The sequence below is a fragment of the Cynocephalus volans genome, chromosome 9, assembly GCF_027409185.1.
Source record: "Cynocephalus volans isolate mCynVol1 chromosome 9, mCynVol1.pri, whole genome shotgun sequence".
In the NCBI taxonomy this organism is placed as follows: Eukaryota; Metazoa; Chordata; class Mammalia; order Dermoptera; family Cynocephalidae; genus Cynocephalus; species Cynocephalus volans.
This window is the reverse complement of record NC_084468.1, coordinates 91,646,165-91,666,654: the sequence shown is the minus strand read 5'-3', so window position 1 is coordinate 91,666,654 and position 20,490 is coordinate 91,646,165. Positions and strand designations below refer to the sequence as shown.

The 20,490-nt window shown below is 35.5% G+C and overlaps 1 protein-coding gene across 1 annotated transcript in view; it reads right to left on the bottom strand.

Moving 5' to 3' along the window:
- Positions 1-20,490, bottom strand: part of TET2 (tet methylcytosine dioxygenase 2) — a 102,380-nt gene that overhangs the window by 29,352 nt on the left and 52,538 nt on the right. Inside the window, exon 3 of the mRNA XM_063108152.1 lies at positions 621-4,045. Coding sequence (XP_062964222.1) covers positions 621-3,999 — 3,379 coding nt within the window. The 5' untranslated portion in view covers positions 4,000-4,045. The remainder of the gene's footprint in view (positions 1-620; positions 4,046-20,490) is intronic.

The window sequence follows — 20,490 nt, the reverse complement described above, 5'->3', positions numbered from 1 at the left end:
AATAAAAAATGTTTGTTTAAAAAAAGTGGAACTTTAGAGAAAATGGAATCAAAATAAATATAAATCACAATGTTTCAAGTGCATAATGGAGAAAGGCAGTACTGAGAGATTCAGCATTATAATTTCCCCAACTCACCAAGACTGAAGACAATAATTTCCCCACTATGCAGATATCTTGTAAAATTACTAATACGTTAAGCCTTGGATTAAAAAAATATATATATTCAAAGTTCCTACGTTAATTTTCATATGGCAGTTATTTTCCCATTTTAAAAGATTTTTTACTGCCTGGTTTTCTGTCTAGGAGATGATATAAGAGTTAAATAGATGGATTAATTTAAAACAGATACATCTGAATTTTAAAGGGTCTGAATAGAGGAAGAAATAAACACGGACAATTGTTTAAATTTTTTGGAAAAATTGCATGTAAGTGAAGTTCTCTCTTGCTCAGCACGAGCATCTATAATTTAAAGACAAAAAATGTAAACTTCAGATTTTTATGAGCCTTTACAAATGGCTGTCAGACTTAAAATTTTAAAAAAGGAAGAAAATTCCATATGAAGATAAATTTGCTAATTCTGGATAAACACCATGTGTCTCAGTACATTTCTGGCACTTACCTACACATCTGCATGATGGGAAATCATACTGAGTCTTGACAGGTGTATCCAATAAATTTTTTATAGGCGTATCTAGTAATTTTGAAGGTGACTCTAAAAAAGTATTGAGAACAGAACCAGCTGTTCTTTTGGTTGGTGTCTTTTCTGAAGAAGTTGCTTGCTGCTCTAAAGCTGGGGTGTGGCTATCAAGTTCTGCAGCAGTGGTTTGTCTAGTTAAAACTGTGACTGGCCCTGACATTTCAACTTTTACTTGCTTCTGTGATTTGAGAGTTAGAGCCTTATGGTCAAACAATGATTTGACCTGAAACTGCTTCAGATGCTGCTCCATGGTCTCAATGATGCTCCTCTGCTGCACATTATCACAGCTTGGAGGTGGAATCTCTTGCTTAGTTATCTTTTTCCATGTTTTGTTTTCTGGCTGTGCTGACATGGGGCGCATACAAGCATGCAGCTTGGATCCAGGTTCAACCTTAATTGGCCTGTGCATCTGATTATGGCAAGAGTCAATTTGGGGTTGCTGTGCTTGCTGTTCTTGCTTCTGTAAGAGATGCCACCTTAGAGCAGCATGCTTTTGAAGGTCCTTCTGGGGAGGAGTCTGAATGTGACTTCCTCCCCGGTCAGGCGCAGAGAAAGCATTTGCTTGGTTGTGTGTCAAGTACCTTTGCTGAGCGAGTTGTGTGGCTTGTTGACTAGACATATCTTGGTTTCTACTTTTATATCCCTGTAGAACTGAAGCTTGTTGAGGCTTCTGCTCTTGTTCTTGAAAGCACCTATGAAGAACATCTTGTTTTTGGGTCACATTATTTGGAAAATATTGCAAGTTTTGGGTCTTGTTTCTTGCAAAGAGTTCAGAATGTACAGTCTGTTCTTTATTCTCTGGAACTAGGTGTGTATTGTTTGAACAAGAAATGTGTACTTTGCTTGCACTTGATTTCAAGATCTGACCATAAGGGGAATTTCTACTGTTCATAGTCTGTACTTGCTCCAACCCCATTTGGGTATTATGAGTCTGGAACCCACTTGATTTTGAATACTGTTTTTCAAAATGAAAGCACTCTTCTACTTTAATCTGGCCAAAGAATGATCCTTCTGTTTGCTGACCATTGTTGCCATGGGGATGAGTAAAAGTTTGGGGCATTTGTTCTTTACACTTCATTTGCAATTTTTGCTGCTGTTGGTTTTGAGGGAGATGTGAATTCTGGGATGGTTGTGTTTGTGCTGCCTGTTTATGAGGCTTATGTTGCAAAAGGTGTGAGTTTGAACATTGCTCAGTTTCTGAAGCCTGTTGATTCAAGTGCTGTTTTAACAATGGGGACATGAGTTTCTCAGTTTGAGGATCTCCTTTTTTTTGAAAATGTAATCTAGGGGTACACAGTGACTGTACATGAGCTTCTGGTGAAGGGTCTGTCTGGAAGTGCACCTGGTGTGAGGGTTTTAGGAACTGGAGATGTTGGTCCACTGTACCTTGAGACTGCCCTTGATTCATCTCAACTTGGTACATTTGTGACTTCTGCTCCAGCTGCATTGTTCTCTGGATGTAAGCCTGCCTTGGGATCCCCCCAGGCATGTTGGAATTTCCAGTGTATTGTTTGGAGGTCATTTGACTGGAGGGGTTGGGCTGATACTGAAGAACTGATCGCAGTGATGTCTCATTACATTTTGGATGGGCTTCTGCCTGATGAAAATGAGGGGCTTTCAATTCAATCCAACCTGGTTTGAGATAGTGCTGTGTTGGGAGCACAACATCTCGTGTTTGTTCCTTGTTTTTACCCTTCAGAATCTTCTGCTCTTTGTCTCTCATCAACTGCTGGCAGTGGTCCTGTAGATCTCCACTGCTACCAAAAACTGGTGGGTTATGCTTGAGATGTTCTGATATTGGTCTTGGAACAGCCATTGTCCCTGGAGTCTGTATGTCATTCTTGTTAACACAATTATTCTGAGGCCTTTCTGGAAGCATCAGAGAAAGGTTGGATACAAATATACGTGGATTAGGACTCGGGGATGGTGATGCTTCAAGCTGACCCTCTACTTCCACTTCCCTTAAAAGAGCTGTGTGACTTTGGTTGGAGTAGTGATGCTTTTCTTCCAAACCTCCATCATTCAGAGTGCTTTTTCCTTCTGAAGGAAGCTGAGGAACCTGTGGAAGAGGAGGAAGGGGAGAAAGAAGCAATTGTGATGGTGGTGGTGTGGTAGTGGCAGAAAAGGAATCCTTAGTGAACACTGAGTTTTGCTTGAAGTAAGCACCATTCATTTCGTTTTGTTTTAAATACCGTTCAGAGCTGCCATCAAGAGCTTGCAAATTGCTGCTGGAACCTGAACAAAATTCTTCACCAGATACTAGCTTTGTGGTTCCTTGGATGTTACTGTTTTCTACAGGAGATGAGCATATCTCAAAAACTGATGCTTGTTGTTGTAGTTGTTCTGGTTTCTGAAAGGAACAGGTCCCTAGCATTGCAGCTGGTTTACTGGCATTATCAATGTCACAGGCCTCAGTCACCACTGCAGCTGGCTCTGGAGGCAGCTCGGAGCTTGAGGTCTGAGGGGAATTGATCTGCCCTGAGGTATGTGATGCGTGAGTGATCTCACAGGACAACTCATTAGTAGCCTGACTGTTAATGGCATTTACTTGAGATGTGGTTTTCTGCACCGCAATGGAAACACAATCTGGATAATATTGAGACAGTGTTTTTTCCAGGAGTTCACCATGTGTGTTTTCCATGGAAGAGGCAGAAACTATAGCACCATTAGGCATTAGCGCTGCCTTATTTTTAAGAAGTAATACAATGTTCTTGTCGTGGTAGTTAGCAATTTTCCCCTCCTGCTCATTCGGAATCGGAAGCTCTAGATTTTCAAACCCACTGCAGTTGTGTGTTGAAAAATTGGTGAAATTTTTAACTGCATTTTCTTGGGCTACAGAGCTCACAGATTCTCTCTTATCACTCAAAGCGGAGACATTTGGTTGACTGCTGCTTTCATCTGGATTTCTTTCTTGTCTTTCCCCGAAGTTCTTTCTTTCTCCATTAGCTTTTTGGTCTTGTTTGAATTTCTTGTCCTGATGGAGCCCAGAGAGAGAAGGTTCACTCACTGTGCGTTTTATTCCTCCATTTTGCAGACAATTGGAATACCCTCTACCATCTTGTATAAAGTCGGGACTCACACGACTAAGCTGGCTTCCCTTCATATGGGGTATTCCATAACAACTTTTGAAACACTGCCACTTGGTGTCTCCATTTACTTCTGGATGAGGTCTCTCAGTTAATGGGCTTCCATTCTGGAGCTTTAGAGCCAGAGGTTCTGTCTGGCAAACGGGAGAAGGAGATGGTATCAGGAACGGACTTAGTCTGTTGCCCTCAACATGGTTGTTTCTATCCTGTTCCATCAGGCTTGCTTCGGGGCCATCCACAAGGCTGCCCTTTGAATGAATTCTAAAGAGCATAAAAATAAAAATTAAAATGTATTAATATATCTAAAATTAATATACATCTTACAGAATTGTGGCATAAACAATATTGAAATACTTAGACATAGCTGTAATACTCATTTTCAAGTTTCATAGTGACAACAAATAGCTACTCAAGATATGATTGTTCTTGTCTTCCCATCAACTCTCAAATATTTATGGTCATGGAGAACAAGGATGATCAAAATCACCAGCTAATGTGAAAGTTCATACTGTGTTACTAACTTGTATCATTTTCCTTCCTAGATAATTCTTTTTTGTCAAAATGTCAAGAAGAGAGAAAAATTACCTTTCCTTTTTCTCTAGCACTTAGTTGATCCAATCACTTGCTAAGTTCTATTCTACTTCCTATATATTCCTTGAGCCATCTTTACTGCCACTTCATAGCTCAGATTTACATCACCTTTTCTCACGATCTATTGCAGTAGCTTTTTAAAACGATTTCTCCCCTAGTCCAACCTGCCCTGTCCCTCTGGCTCTTCAAGACTTCCTTCAATTTGTTATCAGAGGGAATGTTTTAAAATACAAATCTGATGTCATACCCTCATTAACACACTTTATAGACCCTACCTTGCTTGCATCAGCTGTTCTCAAACTGTTTTACACTAACACACCCGAGAGATAAGGCACACTCCTTTCAGTCTTATCACTATCCCAGGGGATGGGACAGGGAGGAAAAGTGTAGTTGATAAAATGTCCTTTCTAGGTGATTGAATGTTTCCATCTACAGAGGCTGGCTGCCCACTTCTATTAAGAATTTCTACCTAATATACATGGTTTTTCATATGTAGATTTCTATTTTCCTCTTCTACTCCCTCTCACAGTTTACAACAACACACAATAACAAGAGCTTATAAATACCTAAACATGGTAAGCTGTTTGAGAACTCCATGCTTTTGTTGTTCTGTCTGCTTAGGATGCCTTCTTAATCCCCTTAGAATTCATCAGTCCCATTTCTATCTTCTTCTATATCTCGTATATGGTCTATTACTGAACATATCACTCTTAATTGTACTTTGTTTACTCTCCCACCATACTGTGAACTCCTTAATGGAGCCTCTACTTTGTTCCTTTTTTTTTTTGCAGAGGGCAGGCTGGCCAGTTTGGGGATTCAACCTGTAACCTTGTAATTACAAGGCTGTGCTCTAACTAGCTGAACTAACCAGCCAGCCCTCTACTTTTTTCATTTTTTATGTATACAATAGAGTGAGCATCCAATAAGTTTTGCTGCATTGATACAAATTTGCTCATCTTATAATCATTTCATCATCATTCATTCAAACATTTTTGAGACCAGTACTGATGAAGTCCATATAATAGGGAAAGCTGGGGGAAATGAGCACTAAAAAATAATCCATTGTACAAGATGACTGCTTCCCCATTCATGCTTTGTTTTCCCACAGTTTTTCTCATTACATTTTTTTAAAGGATGTAAATAGAAAGAAATCAAGACTATTTTTTCTTTGGCATAAGAAATGCTCTGTTAAGATAGCCATTGTTAACTTATCAAATGAAACAGAGAAAGAAATAAGATATAAACATTGAGAAGCAGCAAAAGTTATCATTATTTGCCCACAATAAGACTGTATACTGGTCAACCAAGAGAATCAACTGAAAAACTGAAGAAAAAGTCATAGCCTTGAAATACAAAAGCAACAACCAATTAAAGCTTTACTGGGAATAAACTTACGCCAAAATGTGTTAGACCTAATTGAATAAAACTTAAAAATAAAAAAACTGTGGAAAACACAAGAACAAAACAAGCAGATAGCTATAAGATGTTCTTGGATACTTGTCAAATTAATCTACCATATAATGTACTCTCAATAAAAACTCTAGCAAAGCCATTTTGAGGAATGAAAGAAGTTGACTCTAAAGTTCATGTGGAAAAATAAAAAGTTGGGTAGCCAGTAATAATATGAAAAAGAATTGTAAGGGGCCTGGGTGGGGCAGTAAGGCAAATTAAGGGATACTAAAAAGCAACAAGTGCTACTATACTAAAACAGTTTGTGCTTGCACATCATAGACAACACAGTATTAATAAGATCAATGGAATAAAATACAATGCCCCAAAATAGATCAAAACATACACAGAAATATGGTATTAGATAATTATGGCATTTCAAATAAATATATGGTATTGGAGTGGGTAGTCTTGAAAAAATGATAAAGTTGGATTCATCCCTTACACCATATACCAAGATAAATTCTAGATAAATTCAGTAGTTGATTATAGAAAACAAAACCCTAAGAAACATTAAAAACAGTTTGAAAAAACTTAAAAAAAAATGGGTAAGTTCTTTCTCTGTGACACAAAATGTAGAGGTCATAAAAGATGGGAAAGTTCACTAAAATTTATTTGCAAAAATAAACCTGTAAGCAAAGTAAAAAGTCAGATAAAACTTTTCTTAATACACAGGACTCCTACAAATTGACGAGGAAAACAACTACCTAGTAGAAAAATGGGCAAAGCACATGGACAATGAACAGAAAACGAAATTCAAATGGCTTTTAAATATTTAAAAAGATGTCCAGTACCACTCATAAAAAGAAATGCAAATTAAAACTGCAACAAGCTACAGTTTTTCCTTCCCTTCTCAAATTGGCAGAGATCAAAGTTTAATATGCTATGCTGGCTACGATGTGAGGGAATAGATGCTCTTTTGCACGGTTTTCGGGAGTCAAAACTAATATAAATACCAAGTAGGAAAATCTGGCAATATCTACAATATTTCAGAAAAACCTTCTTTGACCCTTCACTTTTAAGAATTTATTCAGTAATACACCAAGGTCAAGGGTTCGGGTCCTCTCACAGGCTAGCTATCCAAAAAAGAATTTATCCAACAAATATGCTCATATATTTGAGAGTACTTCAAAAAGCTTGTAGAAAAACTGAATTAAAAGATAATACAAACCCTTCCATAAACTTCTTGAAGACCCCTCATCTATGTTAAATCAATGGATGAATAATCTTTTGTAACAGAAAAAGGTTAGAAACAACTTAAGTGTTCATTAATAAGTGATGTGTTAAATAATTTGAGACAGCCACATAATGTAACACCACGTAGGTGCTAAAATGGATGTGGCATCTCCTATTTTCAGATAGAGGTATCTCCAAGTAATTAAATAAAGCAAACTGCAGAATAGTAGGTATAACAATGCTATAACCTGTACATTTACAAAAAATAAACAAATAAATAAATAATAATACAAAATAATACTTTGCTTCCAGGAAATGGAATGGAGCAGCTGGAGAATAGCAGTGGGAGCAAAATTGCTTTTAACTGTGTCTCTTTAAAATAACTTAAAAGCATGTATTTTACTTAACTACTAAATAAAATTTAAATTAAGAAGTTGTAATTCCTACTGGACAAAGAAAAGCAACAAACTAATGTCTTTATCTCTGCTATACCTACTTCCTTCCAAATATTAAGAGATGGGCTAGATAGGCATCATCCAACACAGCACCAACTAGTCACATATGGCTACTGAGCTCTTGAAATGGGACTAATCCAAATTGAGATGTGCTGTTAAGTCTAAGTCAACACTGGACTTCAATGACTGTTGGGAAAAAAATTGCTAAATATCTCAATTTTAAAACATACTTATTACATGTTAAAATAATACTATTTTGACATATTTGGTTAAATAAAATATTTCATTAATTAATTTCACTTGTTTCTGTTTACTTGTTATGTTTATATTTTTGCAGCTGGCTACTAGCGGGATATGAACCCTTCACCTTGGTGTTACGACACTGCATTCTAACCAACTGAGCTAACCAGCCAGCCTAGGTGAATGCTCTTAATCATAAATAACCTCTAATAGAGAAATTTTAGGTTGTAGTAACATAAAAATTGATTTGTAGTCTTTGACAGAAGGGGATTTTTCAAAATCGGGGCATGACTACTTTTTAAAAATTAAGGAACATAGAAACAAGCCTAGATAAATCCTACAGAGACTGGGTAAATTAGCTTTCCAAATACTACAAAAAAAAAAAAAAAAAGCTTTCTTTTGGTGACGCAAAACCAATTCACATACAGACCAATGACATGTACACACGTGTGTATATTTATGATTATATATTTATATAAAACCTATAGGTTCTGGGCTGGCCAGTTTAGCTCAGTTGGTTAGAGCTCAGCCTTGTAACACCAAGGTCAAGGGTTCAGTTCTCTGTACTCGCTAGCCACCAAAACAAAAAAAAATAAAAACCAAAGCAATAAACTTGTAGATTCTGTATACGATTCATGTCGTCCTACTTAATTTTCTAGGTATAGAACAGTTTAAGCATTTAATACATTCTTCTCAGTTATGATTCATTCCACATAATTTTGGACATTCTTTAAAGTGTCAAGGGCAAAATTACAATAGATGGGGTTTACAAATCCTTTATGAGCATAATAATAGCTCCTGAGAAGAACTGAAGGTGAAATTTTAAACACAATAGCCATTTTTAAACAGTAATTTATATTTATCAACAAAACTATTCTGTCTGTGACAGCAATTCCCTTCCTATGTAGAACCTTTGGATGTGAAAAGTTTAATAGCTAACTTTTTCAAGAAGGGCAGGAAAATTATACTTTTCTGTTTTAGAATAAGGATAATTTGTTATTTGAGAACTTTTTGTTATTGGCCTACGAATCTGACTCAGAAAATTTAAGTCAATAAACTGCCATTTTAGAGGGAGAATAAGGTAGTATTTTTTTTTTTAACTTCAATATGTACTAAAACACTTTTTGTAGACAGGCAGAAGAACCAGAGACCTAAGTAGAAACATATATATCAGTTGTCATCAAGTACAGAGGAGACCATATGAAAAACTCAATGAAGTGCAATTAAATCAAAAACAAAAAACTAGTAACATTCAACAAATGACTTAAGTAAACTTTTCTGATTATAAATCCTTAACCTGTGAAAAGCCATGGTATGTTTATCTGCTACTAAGACAGTTATCTTTGCTAATCAAATCGTAATACATAGCTCATTTTTCAAATCACACACACACACAAATACACAGTTTTTGATTGTGTGATACAGCATGAGGTTTCATAATAGGTTTACCATAAAGGCAACAAGTTGAATTAAACTTGAAGAATGAACAAAATGTAGCATTCAAATTACAAAACCAGCTTTGACATTTTAAAAATGACAATGATTAGTTACATCACAATTAAAGAAAAATGTCATAATTTAGATTCCACTTGTCATTCTAATAGTGTAATATTCTTCATAAAGCATGGCCTTCTAAAGAACCAAAAAGAGTAGTTCTATGTACTATAAATACCACCAATTGTTTTTGGAAATTCTATAGGTCAAATTATAACCAGGCAATTTAACATAAACAAGAATGTGTAAAATCATCTATGGCCACTCCGTAATTTCAGCTAATGCCCGAGGATGATTTTTCATAAGCTCTGAAAAAGAGTTATTTTGACTGAGATCCCAATTACGTCAACCTTTACATTCTACGTTAGAGGTACACATTAATGAAGCAGATTTATCTCAGTTGAAAATACTGGCTCATTGACTAGGAGCTAACCTTTTGGTTTCATAAAACCAAAACAGGTTTTAGCCACAGCAGTTTTCCTCTGATACTTGATTTTGCACTTCTCCCGCCTCTGACAATAATTTATTATAAATTCAACTTGCATCGGCAGCATCTGTGAAACAATTACTGCATCTAGAACTGACTCTGCAGTCTAATCCATCATAATTATGACAGGCCTCTTTGATGATGCTATGATGCATGACTTAAAAATAGCACATTAGTGTGCAAATGGATCAGCATCTCATTTCACCGATATGCATTTAGGGTTGTAATTTAGCTCAACACCATTTGACTCCTTTTGACTCATTCAAGAATGGCAGTTGTATCTTTTACCACGTAAAGCTATAGATGATTCTCAAAATTTGGGAAAAGAGTTTTGGTTTTTGCTTTTATTTTTAGGTTTATTGATTTTGTAGGTAGTGTCCTATACTGCTCTAAGAGAAAAAATACATATTTAAATCTCAGTCAGCTGTTTTTGACAAAAGAATCAACTTATAGATCTGCATAGTTGCCACACTAATAAGGCAAAAAATTTTTTTTTCTGTAAAAAAACTTTGAATGCACCATCATTGGATTCATCCTGTTTCTTAGTATATTCAAATTGGTGGGGGCAAATAATAAAGACTGGCCACTTGTGGGGACTGTGTCTACCAAAGTCAATGTGTTTCAACATCGACCTTATAGGACTACTGTATATATCACTTCCACTGACAGGCTTTGCCCTTATTGGTAATTCAGAGTTTTAGGAATTAATTATTTCTTGATATGAAAAATACTGAGTAAAGATGTATTTGACTACACCTCCTGCACAGATGGCACTATTCTCTGAAACTATTTTAGATTCTCCCTATACAAATGGGACATAATTTCTGTCAATTATACACTTATTTCAAGATGTGTGCAGGACAATGGATCTCATTGTTGTCTACTGAATGTCCCTGTGGATAGTGCTCTAAAATTCTTACCAAAATGCTTTGAATTCCTATCTTCTGTCTATCAAATTCCCTTCAATTAGTTCAACTTTCATAATTACTATATAATATTGGTATGGTTGCTAAGTGCCACTCTTGTCGTAAGCAAAGTGTTATTTTATAGGGCACTTCTTATACACTTGAAAACTATTCATTCATTTAATATTAACATTAAATTAATATTTGATGTAATATTATTAAAGCTATAATTTTAAAGGAAAATAGAATCAATTAATCCAAAACATATATTTTCTACATGTTAAACCTGGAATGGCAAAGCTGACTTTTATATTTCTCATCTTGTAAGAAATTTCAATCTTAATATTAAATCGAAGATGTACTTCACACCTCTTGAAAAATGATCAGTGAACATAAAAGTATGCCAAAGTCCTCAGAGAAAGTTGCTACATTTCTGAAAGTGTGATAATTAGACCAGTAGCTGCACACACACATCATGTGCATTGCTTCTTGTGGTGCTTTGCTTGCTCACAGGGGAAGTCCTGTCAGGTTTTTCATAATCCTCAGCAGAAAGAGGCTGGGGGTGGACGCTATGGAAGTGGGTGTGGTGATAGAAGGGATGAGGGGAGCTCTGCAGTGAAAGTCTTTGTAGGTCCCTCTGAAGAAGCACCCATATGTATCAAGAGAGTGCCTGCCCCACAGAGGGCATCCAATAGCCACTATCAGGCACAACAATAGCACCCTCCAAAGTCCTGTCGTCTTGTCCATGTGCCTAAGGAGCCCTAGGCCCCTTTTCATTCTTCCTCAGTACTGCCCAATATCCTAGGTGCTTGATCAGGGTGGAGGTGGCGCAGTAATGAGAGTGAGACTCCCCTACTGTCAACTCCAAGTGTAGGAACCGGAGTTTAAACTTGTACTAGAAAAAGAAGAGTATTGACTCAGACTTGAGTTAAGAATTTCAAAGTGAATAGGACTGAGTTTCAAAGATTGGGATAAAATTGTTCTAATAACCAAAAGATGCCATAAAAACGATGGAATCTGACTGAGAAGACACCAGAGGGAAAATAGGGAAGGGGCAGACTATCAGTATATTTGAGGGTCAATTATAGGAGAAAAAATACTTCCATTTTCATAATTTGAGGTGTGATTTTTACAATAAAACTAGATTTATAAGTCCAACATGATGGTAATTTCTAACAAGTGTCATAATTATTCAGTGTTTTTAAATGACATTGGTAGAGTTGTCATAAAAATAACCTGTCAAGGTATTCAAGTAAGTTCTACTAAGGGGCAAGGATGATTAAGAAGCTTTCTTCATTGAGGTCTAGACAAGAAAATATTCCTTAAGTCTCTCCACTTCCAAGAAACATTGGGTACTCTTAATGCAAGTACCCTGGACAACAGACATAAATAATATTTCGTTAATTAGAAATGGAAATTCCTGATTATTGATATTTAATTTTTTTAAAACATCACTCTCATGTGAGTTTGATTAAAACAATTTAATTTTAGTCGATCCAATCATCTCTGTAGGGAAGATAAAATTGGGTTTCTGGATTTTTAATATTAAGGATCAGATCTTGGGTAGTGGTGTATAACCTGAAGTGATGTCTTCCTGACATCTTTGTCATGTCTCCTTAAAAGTGCAGCGCTAATAAAGAGATGTGTCCTAATGTGCAGGTGCATGAACACACATGCATACACACACTACTGACACAGGGTTATATAATAAGTGATCTAAGGGACACTGGTTCTATGGAATATTAATGTATCATTTTTTAAAAGGGAGGTCCAGACTGAGGAAGAATGAAGTTCTGTGCTCAAAGAAGTATGGAAAAGTTGTTCATCAACAAATTCAAAACTTTCTTTAATGCATGGTCTCAAAGCCTTTAATATGATGATGAGACCTCTAAAAAGGTCCTATGAAATGTGGCATTTCTGGGTATAAAATCATTGTTTACAAAGCATCCCGCAAAACCAATATGCCATGGAATAGCACACATTGGAAAACTGGTGTACAGTTGCACATGATAATTTATGCAGTTTTAATACGTGCATGGATCTTGAGGCATTGATGAGAATCTGTGCACTATGAGAGAATAAATTCAAATCACCACTTAGATGGAGAATTCTGAGTACACCCTCAAGAGCCAAGAACATGTCCATATGCCAAGTCTTGCTCTTTAGCTTCAAGTTGGACTTTTAAAAAATTGCCTATCTTCCTTGTTTTATTTACTTTTTTTCAATCACATTGCTGTTCTCATTATTCAAGCTGGACGTGCTGATTAGCTCAATTGGTTGGAGTGTGGTGTTGTAACACCAACGTCAAGGTTTTGTATCCTGATGCCAGTTGTCCCTCCTGCCTAAAAGAAAAAAATCAAGCTCTTCCTTAGAAAAGTGTCTTGCAAAGCTCAGAATTTCTTCTTTGTGAAAATATTCAAAAGTGGATACAAAATCTCAAAACTAAAGAGTTTTGAAATAGTAACTCATAACATTTTAATTAAATAGTAACTTTAATTTTTCTTGATAACTCTGAATAATTATTTAGGTAACACTAAAAGTTATTTTCATCATATATGTATTAATTTTAGAGACAAAAGAAAACTTAGCTTATGATTAAATCTCATAGACATAGTCTTGTGGTGTCTACATTCCCACCTGCCACATCACGAAAATCTCTCCTGTTGTTTAATCCCAAATCACCAAAAACGTAATGTAAATTTTTATATAAGTATAAATAGAAATAAATCAGATTAGAGGTGAGAAACTGAAGCACTATAAAGAAATCTAGTTAAGGGTAATATTGAGTAACTAAAATAGAAATAGAGCCTTACATTTTTATAGTCATTTTCTAAATATCACTCTTTACATTAGAGCATAGAGAAAACAGAAATACCAGTATTCGCACATAATAAAGGGAAAGTTTATCAGACTTTGATAACATTAGTATGAAATCACTATTTTCTTCTTAATCCTTCCAAATATGACATGTATTACATGGGATACAATCTTCAGCACTAGTGTTGAATGCAACATAAAACAACCCTAATGTATAGGGTTTAAAAATAAAATGAAGACAAACAGGAAAATTCAGAATCCCAGCAGAAATTTTATTTACATTAAACTATTGTGTATTACTCTGTAGTTTGCCCAAATACACAGAAAATCACTACCTTTTTTTCAGTATGAGCTAAATAGACCATGTAAGTTATGTCTTTGAAGTTGAGAAGGTCTGTTCACAGGGTGTACTCTGGGTGATTGTTCCTTTAATGCTGCATAGCACTGATATATATCTTCATAAGGCATGCAGGGAAGAAGAACAAAGAAAAAGAACATGAAAAAAAAGAGGGATTGTCAATTCACTAAATCTAAGTAAGCATTCAGAAAAAACAGAAATATACTTGCATGTCTGTCTATATTAAAAATATTTTTTAAATTTATTTTTTTCATTGTACATGTTTATGGGGTATAGTTTGTTCCTTCGATACATGCATATATTGTATAATGATCTCATCAGAACAGTTAGCATATCAATCGCCTAAACATTTATTATGTCTTTGTGGTTACAACATTAAAGATCCTCTTTTCTGGCTATCTTGAAATATAAAATACAATATTATTCACTGATGTCACCCTAGGGCACCCGAACTTATTCTTCCTACCTAACTGTAACTTTGTACCACTCTATCAACCTTTCCCCAGCTGTCCCTCTCTGCTCCTTTTCCCTGCCTCTCATAACCACTATTCTACTCTCTATTTCTCTCTTTTTAATTTATTTTGCTTAACTGACCCCACGATAATTGTATATACTTCCAGAGTACAATATGATATTTGGGTACATTTATACTACGGGTAATGATAATATCAGAGTGCTTAGTATATTCATTGCCTTGAACATTTGTCACTTCTTTGTATTAGGAACATTCAACATCATTGTGACTAGCTATTTAAACATATGCAATACTTTGTTGTTAACTGTAGTCTCCCTATATTATCATAGAACCCTAGATCCCATTCTTCTTATCTCTCTTTAAAAAAAAATAACATTTGAATTCAAAACAAGACCCAACTACCTACAAAGAAATTTCCGTAAAACCTTAGCATTACTTAGGGGATATCATAAATTCCTGTCACACTGAATGATGCATTTAGATTTATCTGGCCAACAGTTTGTCCAATATACAAAGCTATACATCTGTTATCATGACTAACTAAATCTGCTAAAAGATGAGTTAGATTTTTGTTTGAAAACACCTTCAAATTAACCAGTGAGTGATCCAAGTTTATGGCATTTTTCATAAAACAAAAATAAAATTTTCTAAAAGAAAAAATCTATTACCCCTTCTATCTTTTCCATCTTTTAGTGTACGTAGGAACTGTTTGTCACCTTATAAATACGGCAACATATAAGTCCAGTAGTTAAAATAATCACTGAACTAGGATGGAGAAAAAGAACTTCTTGGATCAACTCATAAAGGTAACAGAATTGCAGTAACCAGAAACACCAACATTTTCCGTGAAAGAACTATGATTAAAAATTTAAAACAGTATTTCCATAGAACTCTCCTTCTCCTGTGTGGTTGCAAAGAATTACAGTGAAATAAACACATATAGAACATGCACTTTGTTTTAGTCTTTGGCTTTAGTACTATTCATTTCTACTTTATCTGTCCTCTTCCACCTCCCCAAGAAACTCTAACCAAACTCTGAGTACACTAGCTCTGATATTCACAGTATGGAAATGTTTTACACTGTCTTCTAAACCCACAGCTAGTAAAGATCATAAAATATTCTGAAGCTAAATTAACTTTGAGAGGAAAATAGAGTAGAAGGAAATGGTGGCTAGTCTCTTAATGGGAATGTTACGTCAGTCACACGTGGAGAAAACAGAACTCTGAATTGTCAGACACCTCTAGTCAAAGGTACTGACTTACAGTCAAATGTTACTCAGGCCAACCATTTATGGTACTGCATAAAAATTTCAACACTGTTCTACTGAAAGGAGTTATGGGTTAGAATCCCAGAACTGGGTTGGAATTCTGGTTCAAATTAAAAGCAAACTCTTTCCCACGTTTAAATATTCTCTTTGTGGCAAGATGCAGCATGAAGAGATGGTGAAATCACTGCAGCTGAGGGAAAAAGAAAACTGGCTGATTTAATCTTCACTGCAGTTAATGCTTTAAGATAATGGAGAAAACAGCATTACTGAAACAGTGCTGGGAAAATGCTGCATTCCTTCCTGTTTCTCTGTTCAAAATACCTTCAAAACTCTAAATCTTTGCTTGAGCCCACTCTGGCAATCCCAACTTTGGAAGCCTGCCATACAACTACCAATCTTTAAAAGTACTTCCTAGCTCATTTAAATTTTAAATAATTAAAACTATAAAGTGCTGAATAAGAATTCAGGCTTTTCAGTAATAAATATAAGTCAAATGTCACAAAGTTTAAAAAGCACCTTCATTTATTTTCTAGAGTATGTATTTCACGGTCTGGCAAGTGTTCACAAAATGTTATTACAGAGAGACACTGAAATAACCCATTCTTTTCAGTTTAAAATGCTACTCAGTTGAAGAAAATTAGATTTTATGAAAAGATCTCATGTAGCATTTTCTGTAAAAATAAGCATCATATGCTTTAACACTATACATGACAAACTTTTATGGTACGCTTTTGACAAATATTTTCTTTTTTTTTTTTTTTTTTTAAAAAGATGACCGGTAAGGGGATCTTAACCCTTGACTTGGTGTTGTGAGCACCACGCTCAGACAGTGAGTGAACCGGCCATCCGTATATGGGATCCGAACCTGGGGCCTTGGTGTTATCAGCACCGCACTCTCCCGAGTGAGCCACGGGCCGGCCCTTGACAAATATTTTCAAAACTGTAGCTCACCTCATTGTTTATTGAGCCTGTGAGCTGAGCACTGTATTAGGCACCACGAGAAACACAACAGTGATTGGTTTAGTTCTCTCAAAGAGCTTTTGTGTAATTTGGAGGCAGACCATGGAATTATAAGAAGACAAGTGCAATCAGACTCATATAAACACGAAGCTATGGTGACTCACAGGAAGGTGGGTCATTGAAATACAGAGATTTTTGGTACTGGGCTTGAAGAAATTTTAGAATTTCTTCAGCTGTAGTGAAAGAAGTATATCCTATGTGAAGGAAAATGTTAAAATTTATACAAAGATGACATAAACACAGAAAAAGATCTTAAAATAGCAAGAAATCCATTTGGTTAAGCATAGGTACATGTGAAATCTTAGAGTGAAAGGGGTACAGATGTGGTAGAAATTAGTGTGTCATTTTGAGAAGGCTATATTTGATTGCCACTACAAGCTTTTGGTGTATAATCATGTAACTTTCAAATTCAAATTAATTAAAATTGACTAAAAAAACCTTTCCATGCTTCTTATAGATTTTATCTCTTCTGTATATATTTGAAAAGCTGAGAAGCTTCCTAAAGATTCTACCTTTACAACCTAATGATAAGCAAATAAGTATATGGACTTCTCAAACTTCAGCAGGTTGTATCAGTATGCTTATAAATACTAAACTCCACAAAACCAGTTATTGCGGGCTATTTCATACTGTAGCTACATATTTCCATGTCAGAAGAAGGGTTGAGGAGTTAAGACAAACTCAGACTTGCAAAACTGATCTATGCAGTTGAAAAGAAAATAAATGAGCTGAAGCATTTGTAAAACAAAACTCTCATGGAGCCCTTTGGTGTGTGCATGTGGCGGGGTGTGTGTGGAAAATTGATTGTTTAAAAATTTTTATTTGTTTATTTTTCTGATATATTCCTTTTTATTCTATTTCATTTTTTTCATAATAAGGATATGCACATTTATTTGTTCAAATAACAAATACATAAAGTGAATAACAGATGATTAACAAAATACTCTGTAGAAAGTAGGGCTTCAAATTTTAACAAAAACTGGAGATGTAAAACTTATTAAAATCTACATACTTCATTTATAAACTCGACAGTTACTTGAAATAGCTCTCTAAAGTCTTCCAAAGGCCTGCAAATATCAAATTAGTTTCAACAGAGGAAGATGAATAAACTTTGCAAAGGCAAATTAATTTCTAAGCTATCAATAAGTCCACTTAATGAATTGTTTAAATTTCTTTTTTTTAAAGACTAATATCAAAGATGTATTCTGACCACAATAACAGAAAGAAATTTAGAAAATTCACAAATGTGTGGAAATTAAACAACGCTCTCCTAAATAAACAATGGGCAAAAAGAGAAATTACAGGGAAATTAGAGAATACTACAGATAAAGATTAAAGAACAACATATCAAAATTTATAGGATGCAGGGCTCATGCACTGCTTAGAGGAAAATTTGTACTTGTAAGCACCTATATTAAAAATAGAAAAATCTCAAATCAGTAATGTAAACTTCTACGTTAAGAAAATAGAAAAAAAGTGCAAACAAAACCAAAAGGAAATATAAGTAGTAAATAACAAAGATTACAACAGAAATATGAAATAGGGAATTAAAAAATACAGAAAATCAACAAAAACAAAAGTTGATTCTTTAAAAAGGTCAACGAAATTTGCAAACCTTTGTCTAAACCAAGAAAAGAGAGAAGACCAAAATTACTAAAATCAGAAATAAAACAGGGGCATTATTACATTGTCACTATGGCTTTTTGTGGTGGTAAGATTTAGTTTCTCTTTCTCATTTGCATTTTTGTTCTACCTACCAGCTGGTTTTGTTCTTTTTTCTATATTCATGGTAGTGATCTTCACGTTTTGGATTCCAGATGCAGGACTGCCTTGAAAATTTCTTGTAAGGTTGGCCATGTGGTGGCCTTGCTGGGTATAGTATTCTTGGCTGGCAGTTTTTTTTCTTTTAGTATTTTGAATATATCATCCCATTTTCTTCTGGCCTATAGAGTTTCTGTTGAGGAGTCTGCTGTTTAGTCTGACAGGGGCTCCCTTATAGGTGACTTGATGCTTTCTCTTGCTTCTTTTAAGATTCTCTTTGCTTTGAGCTTTGCCAGTTTGAGTATAATGTGTCTTTTTGGGTTCAATCTGTTTAGGGATCTTTGAATCTCCTAGATCTAAAGGTCCGTGTCTCTCCCTATATCTGGGAAGTTTTCCATTATTATTTCATTGCATAAATTTTCAATGCCTTCTCTTTTCTCCTCCCTGTCTGGGACACTCATGATTAAAGTGTTTGTGCACTTAAGCTTCTCTGCTAGCTTAGATTTTCTTCATTTGAAAAAAGTTTTTCCTTTTTTTGTATGCCTGAGTTATTTTGAAGACTATCTTCAAGATCAAAAATTCTTTCGTCTGTTTGTTCTAGCCTGCTGCTTAAGCTATCGGTTGTGTTTTTTATTTTGTTGAGTAAATTGTTCAGTTCTATGAGTTCTGCTACATTCTTTTTTAAGGTATTAATCTCTTTATAAATTTCCTCCTTCATATCTTGGATTTTTTTGTCCTTTCATTACGTTGTCAGTTAGTGAGTTTCCTTAAGATTGCTGCTTGAAATTGCTTTTGTCATTTCAATGGTTTCCTGCTCTATATGGTCTGGTATTTGAGAATTCCTGTATTCTTTTGTTGGTGTTATATTTTCTTGGGTTTTTGTGTTTCTAGTATCTCTACATTGACATCTGGTCACCTGGTAGAGCAGTTGCTTCTTCTATTACTCTGGAATAGGCTCTGAGTAGAGAGATGTCCTCTTCTTTTTTCCCCGGTGTCTGCTGGTGTTTATCCTTACATCAGTGCAGCTGAGCGTCCGGCAGGCTGTCTGCACAGTGACTGCAGCTGTGGTTGTGGTGGTGCTGTGGTGTCGAGCTGCTTTTTTGGCATATGTGGCTATGGCAGTGGCTGTGGTGGGCCACCCACATGGAAGTGGTGTTTTCAGCGTGCCCTCTTGCCTGCTTCTGGGTGGATGGGGCTGTGGCCCTCGGCTCCTTGCCTAGGACCCCAAGCATGCTCTTTTGCCTGCTTCTGGGCAAAGGAGGCTTTGGCCATTGGCTCCTTGTCTGGGACCTCAGGCATGCTCTCTTGTCTGCTTCTGGGTGGAGAGGACCGTGGCCCTCAGCTCCTTGCCTAGGATCCTGGGCATGCTCTCTTTTTAATTATGTTTTTAAATAATGTAAAAATAGAAAATTAAAATAGACTAATACCATTAATTCAATTTTTAATGTCATTTAAGGTGGAAAGAATAACCCTAGGAGAAATATGCACCAGCCATACATGATCTGAGTTTCTAAAGTTTTGAAACTCCTAAATTTGACTTACTATGCACAAGAAAACGACTTTAGTCTGGCTTAAAATATGTGTGTATACATACAAGTATAGGCAAATACAGGCAAACAATCTACCATAAAACACTAAGTTGCCTGTCATTCTACATAATTGTTACTAAATACATAAGTAAAATGATTCAACACCTGAAACTAGCATGAGCTTACTGTTTTAGTAATTGAGTTTTTGTAATTAAACAAAATCTTTTGAAAGTTTACCTCAATAAAAAAGGTGCACTGGGTAATCTGTACAGATTATTTAGCAGAACATAGAAGATAAAGAATAGGTATTCTTCATTACTATTAGGGGTAAACTGAACTTCTGACTGAATAGAAACTGCATGGTTTCAACATTTTGAAATTTCTCATGTTTCAGGACAGATAAAGTACTGACATGGGAATAGGTATTTTACCCTTGACCTCAATTTTTCTTGAGGCTATCATGAGAATAATCAAAGTTAAGAGTATCTGTCTCTACTGCCACCCTACTTATTCATACCTCATTCCGACACTGGCACAGGGTGAGTATGAGGTACCTGTAGGCAAGCTCAAAGACTTAAGTTGCCATAAGTAGTTTTGCAGTCAGACAGATCTGCTTCTAAATCTTATTGTTCAGTTTACTGTGTGATCCTGATGGAGTCTTTGTTTTTCAGTCTATTGACA